Source organism: Diceros bicornis, chromosome 17, assembly GCF_020826845.1.
Source record: "Diceros bicornis minor isolate mBicDic1 chromosome 17, mDicBic1.mat.cur, whole genome shotgun sequence".
Classification (NCBI taxonomy): Eukaryota; Metazoa; Chordata; class Mammalia; order Perissodactyla; family Rhinocerotidae; genus Diceros; species Diceros bicornis.
Window position 1 is genome coordinate 25223544 of NC_080756.1, and position 21870 is coordinate 25245413.

General features: G+C 36.4%; 1 protein-coding gene across 5 annotated transcripts in view; it reads right to left on the reverse strand.

The window, feature by feature from the left end:
- TMEM117 (transmembrane protein 117) overlaps positions 1 to 21870 on the reverse strand; it is a 444048-nt gene that overhangs the window by 367731 nt on the left and 54447 nt on the right. Inside the window, exon 1 of one of the 5 annotated variants that reach the window (XM_058558462.1) lies at positions 5567 to 5731. The exons of the other annotated variants lie outside the window; for them this stretch is intronic. Coding sequence (XP_058414445.1) covers positions 5567 to 5579 — 13 coding nt within the window. The 5' untranslated portion in view covers positions 5580 to 5731. Of the gene's footprint in view, positions 1 to 5566; positions 5732 to 21870 lie in introns of those variants that run through there. 5 annotated transcript variants of the gene reach the window in all.

Below are 21870 nucleotides of genomic sequence, written 5' to 3' on the forward strand. Positions count from 1 at the left end.
ACCAGGGACCAAAATCCTAGAAAAAGAGAAACTCGGAAAGTGAGCCCAAAATTCTAACACAATTTCCCATAGAGCATTTGTTGATAACTAGACTATATAGGTGAGTGGTAAGACCCAGCAAAGAATAGCTGATAAGAGAAAAAACCTAAGCATAGGTTTTAGCAGTCACATGATGCTGAGGAAACAAAAATTGGAATTCAGGCTATACCAAAGCAGAAGAACTCTGAGCAAAGTCCAGGCTTTCCAGTATGGTACATGAAGGGGAGCAAGGACAAACCAGAAACAGATCAACCCAAACAAAGCCTGAAACTCAGTTTCTATCTACACGCCAGAAGAAAATTAAATTCTCCCTAGGGAAGATTATATCATCATGAACCTCTACAATTCTTCACATATTATCTCTGATAGTTAGTTAAAAAAAATAGTCACACAAGGAAAGAAGACAAAAAAAATTACTGAAAAGCAAGAGAAAAAATGGATAATATATAAATAGACTCATTGATGATGCATATATTGGAGTTCTAAGACATAGAAGTCAAAATAATTATAATTAATATGTTCAAGAAAATAGATTAAAAGATTATGAATTTTACCAAACAACCAGACTCTATTTTTTTAAATCAACTGGAAAATATAAAACTGAAAAATAATAACTGAAATTAACAACCAATAGATAGATTTAATAGCAGCTATGTTCAGTATGAACAATATGTTCATACTGCATAATTCTATATATATAAATTTCTAGAAAATGCAAACTAAGCAGAACAGTGGTTGCCTAGAGGTGTGGAGGGATGGGAGAAAGGGATTACAAAGGCTCATGAACAAACTTTTATCTTGATTGTGGCAATGGTTTCACAGATGTATACATATATCAAAACTTACAAAACTGTACACTTAAATATGTGCAGTTTATTGTATGCCAGTTATACCTCAATAAAGTTGTTTTAAAGTAAAAACAATGATATGGGGCTGGCCCGGTGGCATAGTGGTTAAGTTCGCGCACTCCACTTCGGCAGCCCGGGATTTGCGAGTTTGGATCCCGGGTGTGGACCTATGCACCACTCATCAAGCTATGCTGTGGTGGCGTCCCACATACAAAATAGAGAAAGATGGGCACAGTTGTTAGGTCATGGCCAATCTTCTTCAGCAAAAAGAGGAAGATTGGCAACAAATGTTAGCTAAGGGCCAATCTTCCTCACCAAAAAAAAAATAAATAAATAAATAAATACTATCTTTTAGGATTTAACACATAGGTGGAATTTAAGTTTATGACAAAAATAGGTCAAAAGGCAGAAGGGGGTAAATGGAGTTAAATCTGTAAAGTTCTTGTAAAGTGTAGGCAATATTAATTAAAGGTAGACTAATAAGTCAATTATGTGTGTTTTACTCTCTAGAGTAATCACTCAAAGAATAAAAGTATGCATAACTAATAAAGTAATGGAGTGGGAAAAAATAAAATATAAAACATACTTGATCTATCCAAAGGAAAACAAAGAGGAGGAAAAAAAGAACTTAGGAAAGATAAGGCAAATTAAAAACTAATATAGCAAAATAATAGATTTAAACCCAAATATATCAGTAATTACATTAAGTGTAAATGTACTAAATAGTCCAACTAAAAGACAATTGTCACAAGAATTCAAAAATTGAAGAAAAAATAAAAATTGAGAAAGTATACCCCCTATATACCCTAACTTGACAACCTTCTAAAGGCTGTACTTCAAGGAAAATGAATCTGACTCCAGAAATGACCTCAGAAGAAACACTGGAGACAAGAAGGAATGGTGAGAAAAGAAACTGATCAACATGTATGGACTCTAAACCAACACTGTTTGTATAAAATAATAAAAATATTAATGCCTACTTTGTGGAGTTAAAAAAAGAACTAGGATGCTCAACAACAATCCCATGTAGGTAAGAAGAGGTTAATCCCAGTTCAAATGTCCTAAGGAACTTTCACCATTTGAGATATGATTAAGACACTAATTAGCTGTAGACTTGCTAGGTTTTAAAATATGCATAGTAAAATTTCAAGGGTAGCTGCTAAAAGAGTAGGTATTGAATGCATAACTTATAAACCCAATGGAGGGGTAGAGGAGGGATAGAAAGATGAAGAAAGGAACAAACAACTGAACAAAATTCAATCAGCCTCCCCCTCCCATATAAAAGTTAAGAGAAAAGAAAAAGAAAAGATGTATAATACAAAACACAAAAAAGGTAGTAAAATCAAATCATAATATGAATGTAATATATTGCTCTTACTAGTTAAAAGACAATAATTGTTAGTTAGAAGATAGAAAACTGAAAAATCAAAGATGTGTGTTTGCAAGAGATGTGTGTAAGAATACAGCAAGGTTGGAAGTAACAGGCTGTAAAATTATATACTAGACAAAAACAGACAAAAAAAATCTAGGTTATGCATAATTCTAGGAAAAATAGATTTTAAGTGAAAAAATAACATTAGGAATACACAGGATGATTACATAATGACAAATATTGCATCCTCTAGGTAAATACAACAATTTTAAAGTTGTATTTACCAAATAAGATAGATTCAAAATGTATAAAACAAAATCTGAGGGAACTATAGGGAGAAATTAAGGAATCCACTATCATAGTGTGAAATTTTAACATCCCTCTCTTATTGATAGGTGATGCAGATAAGAAAAAAAAATTAACCAAGAGAAAGAAGATTTAAATAACACAATTAAAAACTGATTTAATGGACTTACATTGAACCCTGCATGCAACAGAGTTATTTTCTTCTAACATGCATTGTAAACTTTAAAAATTGACCACATACTATATTACAAAACAAATGTCAGCAAAGTTCAAAGATTATATATCACACAGACCACATTTCTAAACACAATACAATCAATTTGAAATTAGTAACAAAAAGTAAAATAATTTTTATACTTCACAGTTCATAAATTTAAAAATATATTTCAAAATAATTCATGCATAAAACAATGTATAAAAAATTCTAATGGAAATGAAGAAATATTTAGAACTGAATGATTTTCAAAATATTCCCTATCAAATATGTGGAATGCAACAAAAGCATTACAAAGTGGGAAACTTAGTCTTCAATTGCTTATGTTACAAAAGAAAGCCTGAATATCTATAAGCTAAATATCCAAGTTAAGAAACAAGAAAAAAAGAACAAGAGAATAAACTTGTAGAAAGCAAAAGAAAGGTGATATTATAGATAAAAGCAGGGGCCGGCCCCGTGGCTTAGCAGTTAAGTGCGCGCGCTCCGCTACTGGTGGCCCAGGTTCGGATCCCGGGCGCGCACCGATGCACTGCTTGTCGGGTCATGCTGAGGTGGCGTCCCACATACAGCAACTAGAAGGATGTGCAACTATGACATACAACTATCTACTGGGGCTTTGGGGAGAAAAAGGGAAAAACAAGGAGGAGGATTGGCAATAGATGTTTAGGGCCGGTCTTTCTCAGCAAAAAAAAAAAAAAAAGAGGAGGATTGGCATGGATGTTAGCTCAGGGCTGATCTTCCTCACACACACAAAAGGAATTTAAAAAAAATAAAAATAAAAATGATAAAAGCAAATATTAATTAAATTAAGTCAAAAATAAAATACAGAGGATTGACAAAGTCAAAAAAAATTGTTTTATAAAACAGACAAATCTCTGACTAGATTGATGAAGAAAAAAGAAAGAAGGTACTAAAAAATATTAGACATGAAAAAGATACATAACTACAAACACAGCAGGGATAAAAAATGGAGAAATTCCGTTAAAAATATTTAACCTGCCAAAACTGATTAAAGAAGCGTAAAACTTGAATTATTCTAAAACTACCAAAAAAATTATTCAGTAGTTCAAACACATTTTATAAAGAGAGTACCATGCCCAGAGGGTTTGATAGAAGAGTTCTTTCAAACATTCAAGTAACAATTTCAACCTTTCACAAACTCTTCTCCTCTAAGATTTTATAATTCATTTAAATAATCTATTTAAAAGAGTAGATATTGATTAGGATGGCTACTGTTAATTTAAATCTGAAATCCAGATGTTGTTATCAATTTTTTCCTCAAACTATATTTCACGGCTTGTGACAAAATTTCTCAGAAGAACTTAAGCACTACAGTTCCTGAATTTCTGTATGATAGGAGCTTAGGAGGATCAATCTGATTGGAAGAGGGAAGAAGAGTGTTGAATGTATAGTTACATAGCACTTTACATAAAATCTAGGGAAAAAAATCAATTATTCATAAATGGGAGGCATATGCCAGCCAGGGTTTGAGGGCTGAAGCTCCGTGGGCGCTTCTACTGAGTTTAGGTAAGAACTTCACACCACCAATTTTGAATTGAATTATTCCATTAAAGTAGCAAATGTTCCTTAACAGATGTTTGCAATGAATAACTCCAAGATCTATGGAAGCAAATCTTAGAGATATGGATTTTTCTAAACATATATTTAATGAGTATGTAGGTTGACAATCTGCTCACTTCAATACTTTTTCAACAAATATTATTTATGCAGCTGCTGAAAGTACTGGGGATACATATGTTTAACATGTGCTATGTTATGCATATGTGGCAAGTGGCTGGTTTGAGACTAAAGATGGGATTCAGACAGGTTTGATGAATTGAAAGGAAAGATTTCCAATAATTTATTTTCTTGAGGTATTCTAGCTGGGTATAAAATGAAATAGGCAAGACAACATTGCATCTAAAGCATGATGGTACACATTATGGTGAAGCTTAGCCTGTGGATCCAAGTCTGAGCCCCACGAGACATAGGAGCATACTCTTCAGGTTCTTAGGAGTAAAGTATATAACTCAGAGATATAAAAAGGAACATTTTTTCTGCTTTTCTGTAGAAATAGGTACAAATTTGAAATAGGAAGGATTTCATGGAATTCATCTCTATTTTAGCAGCTTGAGAGCTTGTAAATTTGGGAGCACTGGGAAACCACAGCATAGGTGAGGATCTCAACACTGAGTATGTGAAATCCCGAAGCCATAGCAATGGTGAGGAACCAGCCTCAAACAGCCTCCACTCTCACCTCAGCCCCTGGGCAGCAGACATCAGCAGAAGGTACAACAACAGAATATAACTTCATCAGCCCATATGAAACGACTCTATGGACTACAAGAAATGAGTGTTTGAGATTTTAAAGAAGGCTAGAAATTACAGGTTGCAAAGAGTCAGGGAAATTGGGTTATGCAAAAAAATGTGACCCTCTAACCCAATTCAATACTTTGAATGAAAACAAACATTTGTAAAGTGTGGTAGCCAACCTCCAAGATGGCTCCCACTGAGTCTCATGTCTTGCTAGTCACCCCTTGTCTAGTATCCCCCCACACTGAATTATGATTGGCCTGTGTGACCAATAAAATATGGTTGAAGAGACGAGCGACTTCCAAGGCCAGATTGTGAAAGACATTGAAGTTTCCACCTTGGTATCTCTCTTGAATTGGTCACTCGGGGAAATCATGTCATGCCCCGGGGGACAATCAAGTTGCCCTATGAAAAAATCCACATAGTGAGAAACTGAGGGCTCCAGCCAACAGCTAGCACCAACTTGCCACTTACTTGAGAGAGCCATCTTGGAAGAGAACTTTCCAGTAGAGCCTTTACATGACTGTAGCCTTGGCCAATATATTCACAGCAACCGCATGAGTGATCCCAAGGCAGAACCAGGCAAGCTGCTCCCAAGTTCCTCACCCAGAGAAACTGTGTGAGATCACAAATATTTATTGTTGTTCTAAGCCTCTGAATTTTGGGATAATTTTTTATACAGCAATAAATAACTCTAGGCTCTATAATTATTCTGAAAGCTAATAGGAGCCACTTGAGAATTTGAAGCATGGAAATAACAAAATCTAACATGATATATGATTTTATGAGGAAAGACCTGAGACCACAAAATGGAAATAAAAGCATAATATTCATAGTGTAAATGCTTACTTTACCTTAATAAAATGTTTGACATTATGATGAGAGAGCAAAAGAATCTTTGTGAAAATAACCTTCATAGCATGAAAGCCTTGAAGTATTTGAATAATTTCAAAGGGCAATCTATGTGTAGTAAATGTCACTAATGATATTTTCTTTTGATCTCTACTATAATTCACATAATATGTCATATTTTTTACCATATTTTATATCCTTTTAGTCAGAGGTCTGATGCCTATATTATCAATAAAATAATAGATATAGGAGTTATTTTAGATGATCAGTGTCTATGCAAACTGAATGAATAACAATGCATTATAATTTAGATGGTAGGGTTCTTTTGTCTTTAAGTATGCAGGCAATATTGTTTTGAGTTTTAATCTACTGAGATTTATAACGTGTCTCAGATATAGAAAGAATAAACAAGCAAACAAATAAGGAAGCACACCACACTCTGGATAGCCAACAAACTGCATCTACAGAAAAGAGATAAAGATATACAAGCCATTGGAATCCACAGTACCATTTTTGCTTGAAATTCTACTCCTACTGAATCCATTATTTTATCTAGTTCTTATTTAATAGACACTTATATAGTGTTATGGTCTTCTAGGCTGTGTATGAGTCTTTTATTAAAGAGTAACTTATGTAGCCATTATCCTAAGCTTTGATGGCTATAATTTAATATTTATATAGTATAAGTTGTTTTCTCATCCTGAACATCACAACTGTACCTCTCTGACTTAATCACTGTTGAATATCACTGACATTTATTTTTCTGTACATGTGGTTAGAATAATGGTATATTTCTCAATACTTTCAATTCAAAGAACGGTCTATCCTCAATGCAGTTACATGACTATACAAAATGAAATTGACTATTTTTTAGTACACTAACTTGAAACTATGATGAAAAAATTATGTTTTTATATAATCAAGTATGCAAACCAGCAACTTCAGAGAGATTAGTAGGAAAATCTTTCCAACTACAAACTCATTTGAATTAGTCTCTTGTACAGTCTTAGAAATAATTATTTGTCAGTGCCTGGGAGAAGTAATAACTTATGATGAGTTGATGGTGAAGAATATTGATCTTGTAACAGGCTAGATGCTACTGTGGTTTATCATTAACACATAAGATAAAACAATGATACCAACTGCAGGAACACACTGGGATCAGTGTCACATTTGTGAAACTGCCAAGGTGTAACCAAACTAGATGCCACTCTAGTTTGCACATCATGAAAAATACATGAAAAAAATCATTTTTACATAGCTTTTAAATGCAAAGCGTTACTTGAAATCTTGGCTATTCCTTTTATTAAATATGTCAGGATAAATCCATTATAACCGTTCATACCATTTTTTCTAACCACCAGATTATCACAAGAGGATTAACACTGTTGGGGGAGTGTCTATCCCCGAGTCCAGGTTGTTTCCTTCCAGGTAGAGAATGCTCTCCCAGCTATACCACTCCTAACCTCTCTCCACTTCCAGGGGAGAAGCGACTTATCTGATTAATCATTTTGGAAGAAGAAAATTGGCGTGTATAGCTTAGCACCTTTTTCCAGAGATCAAGTGTCTCCTGAAGAGCACCCCAAATTCTGCTCTGCTCTTCCAGGGGAAGTGTGTTAGTGCAGTATTGCCTGGGACTCGGGAAGCCCACTTAATTCTCGAGTTTCGTATTAGGAAGCCCCCTTGCCTGCAAATACAAGCCACATTCTCCAGTCTATAGTCTTCCAGAATAGAGGTTATATTTTAGTCACCATAGCTTTATTTCTGTCTCATTTCTTAAATTATTTAGAACTTGGGTAGATAAGAGGGGTGCTTCTTATTGGGCCTCCTAAAGGAACTTAAAAACATCAGTGATAAGAACAACCAAATACCCTACAAAAAGACAAAATACAACCACCCAGACATTAACCAGCATTTTCATGAGTTCCAACTTTTATACTCATGTAAACTATCTAGGTTGTGTGAAGTTACAATAAACAGACTCAAAGAAATTAGGCAAATGTAAAGTTAACAAACTAACACGGCTTGACCAAGAAAACCTCAAAGCAAAGGTGATTTTCACACCAAGTGGAATATAATAATAAGAGAATGTCATGCCAACGTAAATTCACCAAATTCATCACTTTATTGTAATGCCTTTGCCTTATAAAAACACATAGACATTTAAATCATTAAGGATAATTAAACCCAAAGAACAAATAAGGGCGAGATTTGCCTACATGTTAATTTCAGACCAGCAGCATACTACATTTTCCGCCACTATCAGGAAGTCATCAGGGATGCCTTATTTTCTAATATGTTCTTAAGAAACAAAAAATTCAAAATAATTAGAATTTATAACCAAGCTTTACAGACAACTAAGTTACTGCTCCAATCTCTAAACTTATATCCCTTCCTATTAAGAGAATCCATTGCGTGTGCAGGGGATCAGAATTGGCCACCCCAAATATGTCTCTTCGGCTTGATTATTTTTAAGAATAAAAGACTGTGAAAGAAACTTTGACCTTCCTCCTAACTGCCTAAAAGAATTTAAGATAAAAGGCCAGTCCCCAGGACAGGCCATCACCATAGATAACTCTGGGTATTGGTAGACTGTGAGGGTCCTTGCTAAGCCCATTCTTATCTACAAAACACCTGCTTTTCCATTTCCATGTGAATTGACTTTCTTCCCCTTGTAGTCTCAAACCACTACCCCCAACATCTTCCTTTGTCTTTAGCTGAAAATGGTATTTAAGCTGGTAGCCTCGGCCATTCTGGCAAGTTACCCAGTTTTCCTGGCGAGTTACCCAGTTTTCTCCCATGTATACATGTTATAAAGCTTTGTTTGATTTTCTCCTGTCATTCTGTCTCATGTCAATTTAATTCTTAGGCTAGCCAGAAAGACCTAAAGAGGGTAGAGGATTTGTCTTTCTCCCCTACACATGCATACCACATTCTAATACCAAAGAAAAGAAGAGACTAGACAAATGTTGAGAGAAACCAAAGTCTGTGAGATATACTTGATTTACTGGTTAAATACAACAAAAAGACTCCTTTTTGTGCTGTTTCCTGGTCCTGCTGACAAGATGTGCTCTACTATGGGCAATTTGGAGAAAGAAAGATTTAGGACTACATACAGTAGAGTTTAGGAAGAAAGGTCACCTTGAGAGCACGAGAGTGGGCATTTGGGAGACATGGTAATAACAAGAGGAAAGCAGCCAAACAGAGGTAGAGATGGAGAAATATCCAGTATAAGAAAGTCATTGAATGAAAACAATGTCAACTGAGCAGGAAGGTGGAACTCATTTATTCAATGAATATTTGTCGAGCAACTCTATGTACAGCCTAACCTTAACCGCTGTTGTGAATATAAAAACTGTTCCTTCCCTCAAGGAATTTGACATTTAGTTGGGGAGATGAGATACACAAAAACAAAAAGTAAATAACATTAAAACAAATTGTGATTAAATAACAATTGAGTTGTACAGTAAATTTAATACATGAGAATAGAGAAAAAAGGAAGAAAGAATGGAAGAAAGAAAGAGTGGAAAAAAATAAAACTTTTACTGACTCTTCTTCTTTGCCAAAGTCTTTCGCATAATATCTCATTCAAATGTCACAGTAAGCCCTAGGTATGATTGCCCCCATTTTATAGATGAGAAAGTAAAGGCTCAGAGAGATTATATAATGTGTCCAAGGTCACATAGCTAGTAAGTCAGATATCTAGTATATAAATCTAGCTCTATCAGATTCCAAATCTTTTTCTCTTTTCACTAGGCAATAATTTTTTTATATAAGAAGCTATACACTAATTCAAAAAGATATATGCACCACCACGTTCACTGCAGCATTACTCACAATAGCCAAAACCTGGAAACAACCTAAGTGTCCATCAACACATGAACAGATAAAGAAGATGGGGTATATATATATACAATGGAATACTACTCAGCCATAAAAAAGATGAAATCCTGCCATTTTCAACAACATGGATGTACCTTGAGGGTATCAGGCTAAGCAAAATAAGTCAGATGAAGAAAGCCAAATATGGTATGATTTCACTCATACATGGAAGGTAAACAAACACACAGATACAGAGAACAGACTGGTGGTTACCAGAGGGGAAGGGGGGGTGGGGAAGAGGGTGAAAGTGGTAAAGCAGGGTGTGGTGACAGATGGAAACTAGACTCTTAATGGGGAACAAGATGTAGTCTACACAGAAGTTGAAATGTAATGCTGTACACCCGAAATTTATATAATGTCATAAATCAGTTACCTCAATTAAAAAAAAAGAAACTATATATAAAGGAAACCAAGCACTGGAAAATAAGAAAAACACATTAACTCATCCGTTCATCCACCAAATATTTATTGAATATCTTCTCTGTTTGAATACGCACAACTTCCGGGGAAAAATGATCAGAAAGAACATCACGTGCATACATTTTTGAAGCTTCTAGGCTAGATAGGTGGGTAGGTAGGTAGACATAGATAGATAGATAGATAGATAGATAGATAGAAAGATAGATAGATAGATAGATAGATAAACCAATGAATACAAATAATATAGAGGTGAGTAAGAAAAGCGTAACAGAAAAACCAGGAAATGCTATAGGGTTCAAATGAGGAAAGATCACATTATTTTCAGAGAATCAATAAAGGCATAATAAAAGATAGAAAGGTGGTCAGGTTTATTATAACTGGAGCTAAAGACTCAGTTATGGAGGACAACATGAGTAAAAGATATGGAGAGCAAATATAGACCAAAGACTAACAAAAAGCAATAGTGTAAATGAAGTGTACGATACAGGGAGTGGACTAGAGGAGTGAAAGCAGAAAGGTAAATTGGGGTCAGCCTGTGGAAGACTGCAAAGATCTGGCTAAGTAATATACTTACTTTTGAACACAGTGAATGATTAGGTTTCCAAGCAGAGAAGAAGCACTCTCTGAATTGGTCTTTGGAAGATAAATTTATACAAAGTTATCCACCTTGTAAAGAATGAACTTTAAAAGGCTCCTGAAACAGCACAGTGAAAAGCACTCTAGGTTTGAACTGGTATGATGGCAAAAAGAATGAAAAAAAAAAGGGGAGAAAGAGATGTAAAGACTTATAAGGGATAAAATCTATAAAATTTGGTAACTTATAGCCTGTATAGTATAAAGGAGAGAGAAGTCAGGGAATGGCTTCAGTGTTTCAAACTCAGGAAACTAGGAAATGGTAATGTCAGCAACAGACAAGGATAAGATGCAGAGATTGACTGTTGGGGGATACTGTGGAGGGAAGGAATCAGAGATTGAATCTGGAGGTCCAGTAAAATATCAGAACGGAGAAGTCCTAAAAAGAGATGGCAGTATCATGAGTGATGTTGGACGCGAGACATAAACTTGGACTGCATCAACCTAGAACTAATCAGTGAATTCTTGAAAGTAAAGTTACCGCAAGAGAGAGCATAAAGTCAGGAGAGAAGAAAGGAACAGAGAGGAGGGCCCGAGATACAACCCCGGAGTTTTTGAACTATAGAAGCAGCTATCTCATGCAGTTCACTGAATACTTGCAGGAAACTGGTAGCTAAAGAACCAAAAAAAACAGGCCAAAAACACCGGAGTAATATAGTAGATCATGTTCATCATGGAAGTCAAATAAGAAAGCTTCAAGGAGAGTAGTTAACAGTATCAAATTGTAAGAGATTAAAGAGAATGAAGACAGGAAAGAGAATTTGAAATGTAGATGGCCAGTTGGGACTGAAGAAGGCATTTTCAGAAGCATGGTGAGAATGTTGAAGTGGTTTTGAGTGTTGACGAAGAGAGACAGCCATGGAACTCGGCAGAATGCAGGATAATTCCCAGTGTTCAGGAGGCAGGTACAAAGCCAAGGGCAACAAAAGCCACTTGAGGCATTGTACCAAGCAAGCATCAAAATAGTTTTAAAAAAAGAAAGGAAGGAAGGAAAAGTAATTCAAAGAAAAGATCTAGAGCCCAGAAAACATTTATCTTGAAAAATAAAATCAGAAGTAGCTTCTAATCAACCAAGTAACTACTCAGTTATACAAAGCTGTCCAAAACGATTAGCATGGTGAAATAACCTTGTGTTGAGGCAGTGATTAATTCCCAGGTTGGCACTGAAAAACGTTGCTGTTAACCTTCATACGAATCTGGTAACAAGTTAAAAAAGAGAAGTCAAAAAAGTATTCAAAATCCCTGCAAAAGATGTTCTAAAAGTGGAACAAAAAATATGACTGCTGACGACATAAAAATAACCATCAACTTTAATCGAACTACACCAGATGGAGCCTGCATACACAAAAAGGGTACTGTTGCTAATTATAAAAAAAAAAGAGAGATGATCAAGTGAGGACAGAATGATGTCCCTCATAACAGTGATCACAGCACCCTGCGGGGGTCCTACAGCAGCAGGTAGGCAATATTTTTGTCAAATATGTGAGTGGATCTGACAGTTATATTCTATCACAGGCTGTGTCCTTAATGATAAGAGCGTTCTGGTGAAGCAGAAATAGAAACTGAAAGATTTTCCTACCCACTAGAGAAGAACACTAAGATATCAGTCTAACAAACTGGTGAGGAGGACTCAACGCTACAGACCAAGCAACCGGATTAGAGAAGAGATCAGAACACAATCTAGAGACTGGAACAGAAATCGAAATCAACCTCAACTAGTCAGTGTCTAAAATTACAACCTAAGTTAACTAGATGATAGGACAAGAGCATTGCTGACATCACTTGCTCCAGCTCCAACATTCTATGAGTTTATAAATCCTCATAAAAATGTTTGCCTTTTGCTTGATAAAAACCTAAAAGAAAACCAAAATTAGAAATAAATAAAATTTATTTATTTATCAGGTGGACTAGAAAATTCAGGTAAGAATTATGAACTTTCCTGGGTTTATCTTAACCCAGGAACTTAAAAAGAAAAATAAATTAAGCTAAAACTATATACATATGTTTATGATATGCATAATAAGTAAAGGTGAGGCTCAGGAGAGAGATAACCAAGGCTTGAATCCTGGCTTAGCCATTACCCATTGGGGTGACCTAGAGCCAGCTATGTAACCTCTCCCTGCCTCTGCTTCTTCATGTGCCAAATGAGGGTAATAATATTAACCAGGTCATAGGATTGTTGTTAGGATTTATGTAAATCACTTACTCAAGTGCCTGACACGTGGCATGCACTCAAGGTGAGTTATTATTATTTTATCTCTAAATCAATAAATCAGATTTGATCTCTGCATGCAATTCATCTCATCTACAACTAGGCATAGAAGGTCTTAACAAAATGGTTTCAGATAATCTGAACATGCTCTAGGAGGCTGCAACCTTAATTACAGATCTAATCGTAGCAGGAAAAAAGGACGGACCATTGGGAGGAGTAGCAGAGGGAAGTGAAGGCTCTAACATGGAGATTGTGTCATGAGAGAAGAAGCCTACATCTACATCAGGCCAAGAAGAAATAAGAAAGAGCCCGAGGCTCTGTGCAGTATGTCTACCTGGCTCGTGGTTTAGCTCCCTCAAGCCTAGGGAATAGATGAGTCCTGTGATGAAGCAGGAAAGCTGCAAGAGACAACCTTTGATTTTTTCATCCCAGGAGCTGAAAAGAGCACCATCGGGAACCAGCAGTTGCATATTCTGGCAGCAGCAGTGCAATGACACCTCATTGCGTTTGTCTGTCTGACAATGTAGAAACATTTACAAACTAAGATGCTCACATTGGAGTGATGTAAATAGTAAACAAAGGCAGCATCCTACGAACATCCTAAATGTTCAACCAAATAGCATGGTGCAATAAGATGATAAAAATCATGCAGCCATTCGGATGTACTTATAAATGATATTGAATGACCTGGAGGGGGTGAAATTACAATAAATATTGAATACACAGTGTAAGTTCGTGTTTTATAAATACGTATTCCTAAGAAAACATGCCAAAATATTAACAGTGATGGTCTCTAGATGGCAGGATTACAAGAGAATTTTTCTTCCTTGAACCTTGCTACTTTTTAAAAATTCTACACAATGTTCCTGTTTTACCTTAATAATTTAAGCAATATTTTTTAAGAAACCAGAAAGGTAGCATGGTTGGCATTAAATCACTGAAAACATTTGGCAGTGAAGAGCAAACAGTTGAAACAGGAAATCCCTCCCCTCTCTCCACTCTATTTCCCCTTGTACCTTTCTCCCTCTAAGCTTTCCCTCTTCTGATGGCCAAAGAGACCAGAATTATTAGGTTTCCCCAAAATATGGCTGGGGAGAGGAGAATGAGTTAGTAGTGGCTATGAATTTTTCCTCCCCTTTTTTCTTACCCAGTCCTCACCCTCTCTCTGCTACTATATACCATCTTTTCTTTATTTCTTTCTGCATGCTTTCTTGGTTTCTTGCTTGCTTGCTTTCTTCCTTCCTTCTTTCTTTCTCTCTCTCTCTTTCTTTCTCTCTCTCTTTCCTCCTTTCTTCCTTCCTTTCTTACTAATGGAAGCAAATCTTCTCTGTCCTCCTAGGCCTTACCTACATTAGGCAATTCTAGGGCTAGTAGATAGCCATTATACTGGGACTAAAGTGCAAAAAGCCCTTTTATGACCCAGCCAGAGTGTTTGGCTATGCAAAGTTGGTCACTGAAGGGGATGCAGATCGATTTGCATAAAGAGTACTAAGATTTGAAGTTAAGGAGATTTATCAGGCGGACTAGACAAGGTCAAGTGGCAAAGAAGGGTAACGAAGCTCTAGAAACAAAATTACCTTGAGGCAAGGAGAGCTATGGCTGATGAACTAGGCTCAAAATAAGATGTCCAGGGTCCATAGAAGAGGGCTGATTTTGGTCTGTCCTCCATCTCCAGCCACCTGACACAGTGTTTGGACCCTAGAGGGCAATGGTTGGTCATGTGAATATTAACTGAAGGGAGAATCTAAGTGTGGAGCACCTTTAGTAAATATCAATGAGAGGTGGGCTAAACTCCCATCATAGTTAGAACCTGGACCTGCAGTGCAGAACAGGGATATCTGTGGGCCTGGAAGGGACCATCATTCAACACTGACAGGGTGTGGAAGCAAAGAAGAAATGGCAATACCACTGTTCAAACATCAGTGCTTTTCCCTTGGGGGGTGGAAGTCAGTCAGACCATCCTTTTAGAGTATAAGCTGCTGGGGTTCTTGAGAAAATCAAGAGGAGAAGGAAATCCCAAGAAGGAGACACTAGACTTTCTGACATGCAGATCTATAATTAGTCTTAAATTTGCTGAGGGGTGGGGGAGTGCTGAAGCTTATACCACTGAGTATTATAGAGTGATTCAAAACTGTTACACTATAAACAAAGCCAAAAATGATCAAGTCCCTACCCTCCGAAGCTTCCAGCTTCTTTTCCCTTTGATCCCAAGGCTTCCATACACCCAAATACTTTTTAGACAGTTCCTCAATCCAAAAGTGAATTGATTTCATGAATGAGAGAGAGGGGAATAGAGGAGCCACTGTAACTGCCCAATTTCCTCCATCCTGGCATTCTTCCATACGCAGATTTATCAGTCAGAGGCTGTGAGAGCAACCTGCTGCTCCTCATATCTTTCTCCCCCCCCCATCATGCATTCATCCAGAGGCTGAAAGCTCCAATGGCAGGGACTGTGTCTCTTTTGTTCTCAGCTGAATACCTAGCAGAAGCTCCACAATTATTTGTGGAATGAATGAATGAATTAGTTCATTCAATCACCACATCAGAGTTGGAGCAGGGATAAGGGAGTACAAACCGTGATCACAATCTAAAGGAAGAATGAGGAGTGTGTTCATCAGCACTAAGACTTTTAGACTTGCAGGTCTGAGAAGCGGAATAAGTACTGACGGAACGGAAGAGGAGCAAAACCAAGAGCAGAATCAGAGCAAATTTACTAACCTGGTTTTTTCATCCACAGATGAGTGTTCCTAGCACCAAGCCCTCTAAACTCATCCTCTCTCTAACTCCTTCATGTCTCCCACTCCCCTACACATCCGTTATACATCAGGCTGTAGGATCAGGGCTTGTACTTAAATGAATTTAGCCAAAGCCTTCTCCTGTGATCCTCTGTCTAGCCCAGGATGCACCAGAGAAAATATGGAAAGGATAAAGCATTTCTGCCTTTCACATCTGGATAGTTATATCTAACATCCCAAACACATACGGGAAAATTAAATCTACTGCAATGCATTGATATAAATGGAAGGGCCCATGATAACTTTTGTCCTATTTGCCAAGATATATTTAATATTTGATCACTTGAAATATTTCTGCTTTCAATTGTATTTCTGTAAACAAAAAATAATTATTTTCTTTTGCTGTGATGGAAGTGAACAAAGTACTTAATTTAACGATGTCAAGATTTTCCTTTATTCTCTTATTAAAAGTGTACTGTCTGATTCTGTGCCTTGCATAAATCTAATTTGTATTGATTTTCTAGAGATAATATAGTGCAATTTGTAATGGCCACTTGTCACACAATAGCAAAAATTGGAATGACTCATAAACTCAGAGAACAACTGGATATTAGGTTTAAACTGAGTGACAGTTGCACATGATCAGATTTACTTCTAATTGCTGTTGCTCCTTCCCGCTGTGTCTAGGCCCCTGCAAATGCCATTCAGATAGTCCCAGCCTTCTAGCAAGTTCCTCAATGTTAGCACCCTTCCCCTCGAGTATAATTAGGTCCTTTATGTCACAATGTGACAGGACAGGTATCTAACACAAATTTTATTAACCTATGTGAATATGTGGATAGTAAGAAGTTTAAAATATGATCATAAAACAATATGACATTTTTTATTGCTAGACATTGTTTCACTTAATTAATATTTATTAAACATAAGGCACTTTCCTGTGGTGGAAGACGAATCAGATCATGGCACTGAGCTCAATGATTTAGAGTTTAGTAGGTCCGCCTTTAAAGTCAGGTTTCCTAACTGGAGTCCTAGAACCCATAGACAGTTCATGAAGGAGCTTTCAGAGGCCTATAAACCTCTTAAAGTGAAGGCAATGTGTCATATGTTGGTATGTGCATTTGGCAGGGTCAGATGTTCAATCGATATCAAATTCTCAAAAGGACTGGTGGCCCCAAAGAGGTTAAGAACAACTGACTTAGGGCTTATACAAAGTATTCCATCTCTCAAAACATTTCCAGTTGCTCTAAACATTTTTTGAACTTTTCCTTTGGAATGTTTCAAAGCCTAGGACACTTTTCGTGAATAATCTCAATGACGACAACTCTTCCTTGGAGGAAGGCTCTGATTTTTAAAGTCATCCAAAATCACGGTAGGAAAATATGACAGGTAGATGCTCAAACTGTGAAGTTTACTTTTGGTTAAAATGTATGTATATATAAAGTAATAAAACTAATTTTTTTGAAAGATATAAAGTAGTTAAAGGCTATGTGTTAATTGAAAATCACATGAAAAAGCACCAACAAAAATATCAGTACCTTAAGGATAATACTAATCAAGGGGGAAAACAATCACATTTTATTTTTTTCATTCATTGAACCGATATTTACTGAGCGTCTGCCAGGTACCAGGCACTCTTGTAAGTGCTGAGAACACAGACAAAAACCCCTGCCCTCATGGAGATCCCACTCGACCATCTTTGTTCAATAATTCAATTCATCTACTATGTATTGCTCAACTATGAATAAGTAACAATAGAAATAAAATAAAAGTAAAAGAAAAAGAAAATATGTTATAGAGAAAATAATATTTGGGTAGAAAACTATTAATGGCACAATGCAACATAATGTTTAGTATGCTGGTAAAAATATTTGGTAAAAATGAACAGAATCTTTGTAACCAAAACAGAAATAAAGAAATAAATAGTAATGATATTATGTGTTTGACAATTCTAAGAAATTATATGTTTTTAACTATATTCAATCACCTGATCTAAACAAAAGCAACAGAAAGATTTTGGGGTTTTGGGAACACAGGATCATAAGATAAAATGGAGGCAATGAAAAATGAGGTTGTCAATAGGCTGGGGGCTGAGTTTACTCCCTTTTCTATAACGTATAAGGATATGCCAGAGCTAGATCCAGGGGTTCATGGAAAAAGAAATTCTTGCTCCAGGTCTAAATAACTTTTCTAAAAATGAGCAAATTAGTCTTCATCCTTCTTTAATCTGAACACTTCAGGTTATTTCTAACATACTTAGTTCTCACATTATCCTTTACACACACACAAATAAAACAGAATGAAAAATTACATGTGATTTAAAAGTATGTGTGAATTGACTAACAACGTAATGTCATGTGAGAAACGCAATGGGAGAAAATCTTGATCCATGGAGTTTGCCAGGAAGAGAAGGAAGATTATCTTCTGCTCCCCATTCTCCATCAGGACTTCCCAGCAACTCTCCCATCACGGGCCTCAAAAACTCAAATGGGTGCACAGTGGGGATAAGAGAATGAACAAGGATTCTAGCTTGAGCACTAAGAAACTCATCTGCTGCCTTTCAACTGCAGTCGCCATTTCAAAGTTTTCTCTGCACAACTTAGGGGACAAGAAATACTGAGGAGAAGGGACACACACACACACACACACACACACACACACACAGAAACAGACCTCTTGGTATGCAAATATTGAAGCAAATGCTATTTTGGAATGAAGAACCTGGGACAAGAAGGGACTAAACTTCTTGGTATAATGACATAAAGGAGTTGCTTTTCTTGGGTACAGAGAATATTGGTTGTATCATTGTTTTTTTCTTCTTCGGATGGGTAGAGGATCAGAGAGATGGAGCCACGGCACTCACTTGGGGGTGATAAATGATAAACTGGTACAAAACAGTTGGCTGGGACCTAGGGAGAAAGTCTCCCCTGTGGAAGGGCAGGGCGGGGACTCTAGAATTGGTGATATCAAAATCAACTTTAACATTTATGCTATAGGCCGTCTAACGCCCTCATGTAGTCTTCAGGCCTGAAGTTAAGTGTAGTTTAATAAATGCAGATTGAACTGAAATGTCAATATTTTCCTGGATTGGGTAAAGATTTTTCTTCAGGTACTGGAGGCTCAGGAGCAACTCAAAGACCAAATCTATGTCAACAGACATATATTCAAACACAATGTGCTCTGCCATTTGAATTCAGAAGCAGAATAATACCTTATCTGTCTAGTCATGAATTTTTCCCCACTAATTTCAATGCTTGTTTCACTCACATATGAAAGGAAGAGTTTCTCAATCTTTTAAAAATCGACTATTTACATTATGAAATGATTGCAAGTAATTCAGGGTTTACTAAGAAATTTCCATTTGAAAGATGAAGATACAATATAAAACACTAATATCATAAAGGATTTTAAAAATAAAAAGTCATTTTTAAGGAAATGAAATTTCTTTTAGTGAACTATTTAAAGAATCCTGTTTATGATTTTGAAAAGATTAAAAAAATCATTCTTTTTAATCTGTGAAGATGCCAAGTTGCTCAGGCAGACTGATCTTAGAAAAATTAAAATGCTTCCTTTCTTAAATTATACTCTCTGGCAAAATGACCATGCATTCACTTAGATAGAACACAATACTCTGTGAATGCATGATTATTAAATATGATACCAACAAAAGTTAAAGAATTGGGCTTTGTTTCATTTTGTGGAAGAAAAAGTTAAGACATCAGAGTGATGGTATCTGAGTACATAAAGGAGTCATTGAGGCAGAAATAAACACTTGCTCAACCACTCTTGGGGTAGGAAGATTAGAAAGGACTGGATTCCTGCTCTAAGAGGTCAGGTAACCATGGCTAGGCATATAAATGGCCCAGGCTGAGCTGAGCTGCCAGATAGAGTGTTGCTTGGGTTGAATAATCTCCAAGAAAAAGAGCCCACTGGCAGAAACTTAAAAAAAAAAGTGCAGTAACATCAGATATTTTTACATTTTTTTTTAAGTCAGGGCTCCCAAAAAGCGCTCATCTCAGGCTACAGATGCTCCCTTATCACTAAGGTCTTCATCTCAGCTTTATCTAAAAAGGACCTAGCCAACTTCAGTGGATCATATTTTTTTAAGTATTATAACAATTTTAAAGGAAATTGAATGCAGATTATTAGTGCAACACATGAAAATCATTCTAGTAAAATTTTCTGCTGCACTGATATTCCCATTTAAGAAAAGTGGATGACTCATTCTGTCTTCTCAGCTAACTTGTATTTTTCTCTATTCTATATTCAATAACTCCTCCTTGTACTGAATTGACCTCATGTCCTCAACACTCAATCTCTTAGAAAAGTTCTTATTAAAACACCTGCAGAAGCAGTAATTAGTAGCGCTGAGTGACCTTTTCCCATCCAGTACTGGAGAAACCAGATTTTCTTTTTCATCATTTCATGATATCCACTTTCCTTGACCTGTAGCCAAAGAAATACAACACTTCTTCTGAAAAGTACCTGCCAAATAGCAGCAAGAGAGGTCTGATAAATATTTTATTCTTGTTCTAAATGTAACTGAACTCTACAAAATCAAGTAAGTTTCAGGAGACCTTAAAACTGGCAAGAATAAAGTTATTAATGTCACAGTTTAAAAATTCCATCAATACTTCAAGTTTTCCAGAAAAGGTCAATCAGAAAATAAAAGTCTTCAATCTTTTAGTCTGTAATTTACTAGAAATAATTTATTGGTAGCATTTGTTTTTCTACTTAAAGGTATTGTTGTGCGTTTCTCCTTGCTAAGATACTGCTGGGTTTTAATCATTTATCTAGTTTTTCAAGATAATATTAAAATCTGACTTCCCAAAGGGCAAGCTACTATTTTATTTAATGTCAGTTGAGTAATTAATGGCTTGTTCTCTAATTTATCAATTTAATGGAAGTGTTAAATAGCACTAAATCTAGGACTGGCTCCTCTGGGTCACCATATATCCCCCCAACTTCTTCTGAAACATTGATAGTCACCTTTGGGTGATACCACTGAGGTCTGTCTGGTTCCAATACCCTCCTACCCCCGTGCCTTCTCTCATACAGTAGGAGCCACTTAATCTCTCCTGGATGTTCAGCCTTATCTGAGGCTTTGGAACAATAGCATCCTCATGAGAAAGGAACTTTAGCTCAATATAGGACACTAGATATCAAGCCAACCGTGCTACTAGTCCAACTCTGAGAAACTGATCCTTTGGCAAAGTTTTAACAACTAGGCTTCTGCCTTGTTCCTGAAACCAAGTCTTAATTGATCTTCTAGATGTGGTAACTGGGTCCCTTGCTCAATTCCCTCTGTGCCTGCTTCTCCGTCCTGATAAAACCATTACATCTGCTCTCTGTATACCACAAAGTACCTTCCCGAACATATTTTCCCCCTCTTATCTGTGGCTATGTCCTGGTCCCACATTCCATCCCACCCTCAACCTTCTCCACTCAAGGGAATGTCTAGTTCCAACATCCAGATCTCCTAAACTCCTCTGTTCCACTGGGGTGAACACTGTCATGCCTGACTCTGTCTCAAGAGACAAGACAACCAGCTGTAAATTCACCAACAGAATGCATAATTATCAAAAAGGATTTTTGGTAGATTTATAAACTTACGTAGGTTGGGTAATCAATGGTCTTACCAAAGCCATGAAATGTTAACATTATCATTTTCTCTCTATGACATCATTATCACCACATAACAGGGAAAAAAGTACAAATTTTATATAGTGTCATAAAAAATGGTACAATATTTGCTGAATACTGAATCTCATTCACTCCTAGGCTCCCCCCCAAAAATTATTAGGCAAAAAGATTAATAGTTCCATGGCATATGTACACTTTTTTCTTTTTGAAATATAGATCTTAAACATGCCTTCAGATGCTTCACCTGTTCTTCATAAGTCCTTCTAAAAAGCCAGTTAGTAGCTCTGTGATTGCTCTGCTCTCTCATTTTGTACACTAATACAAATTTATTTTATAATTTTTTTGGTGAGGAAAATGTAAACGCAAATAAGTTAAAGAGGACCAAATGAATGATCTATTGT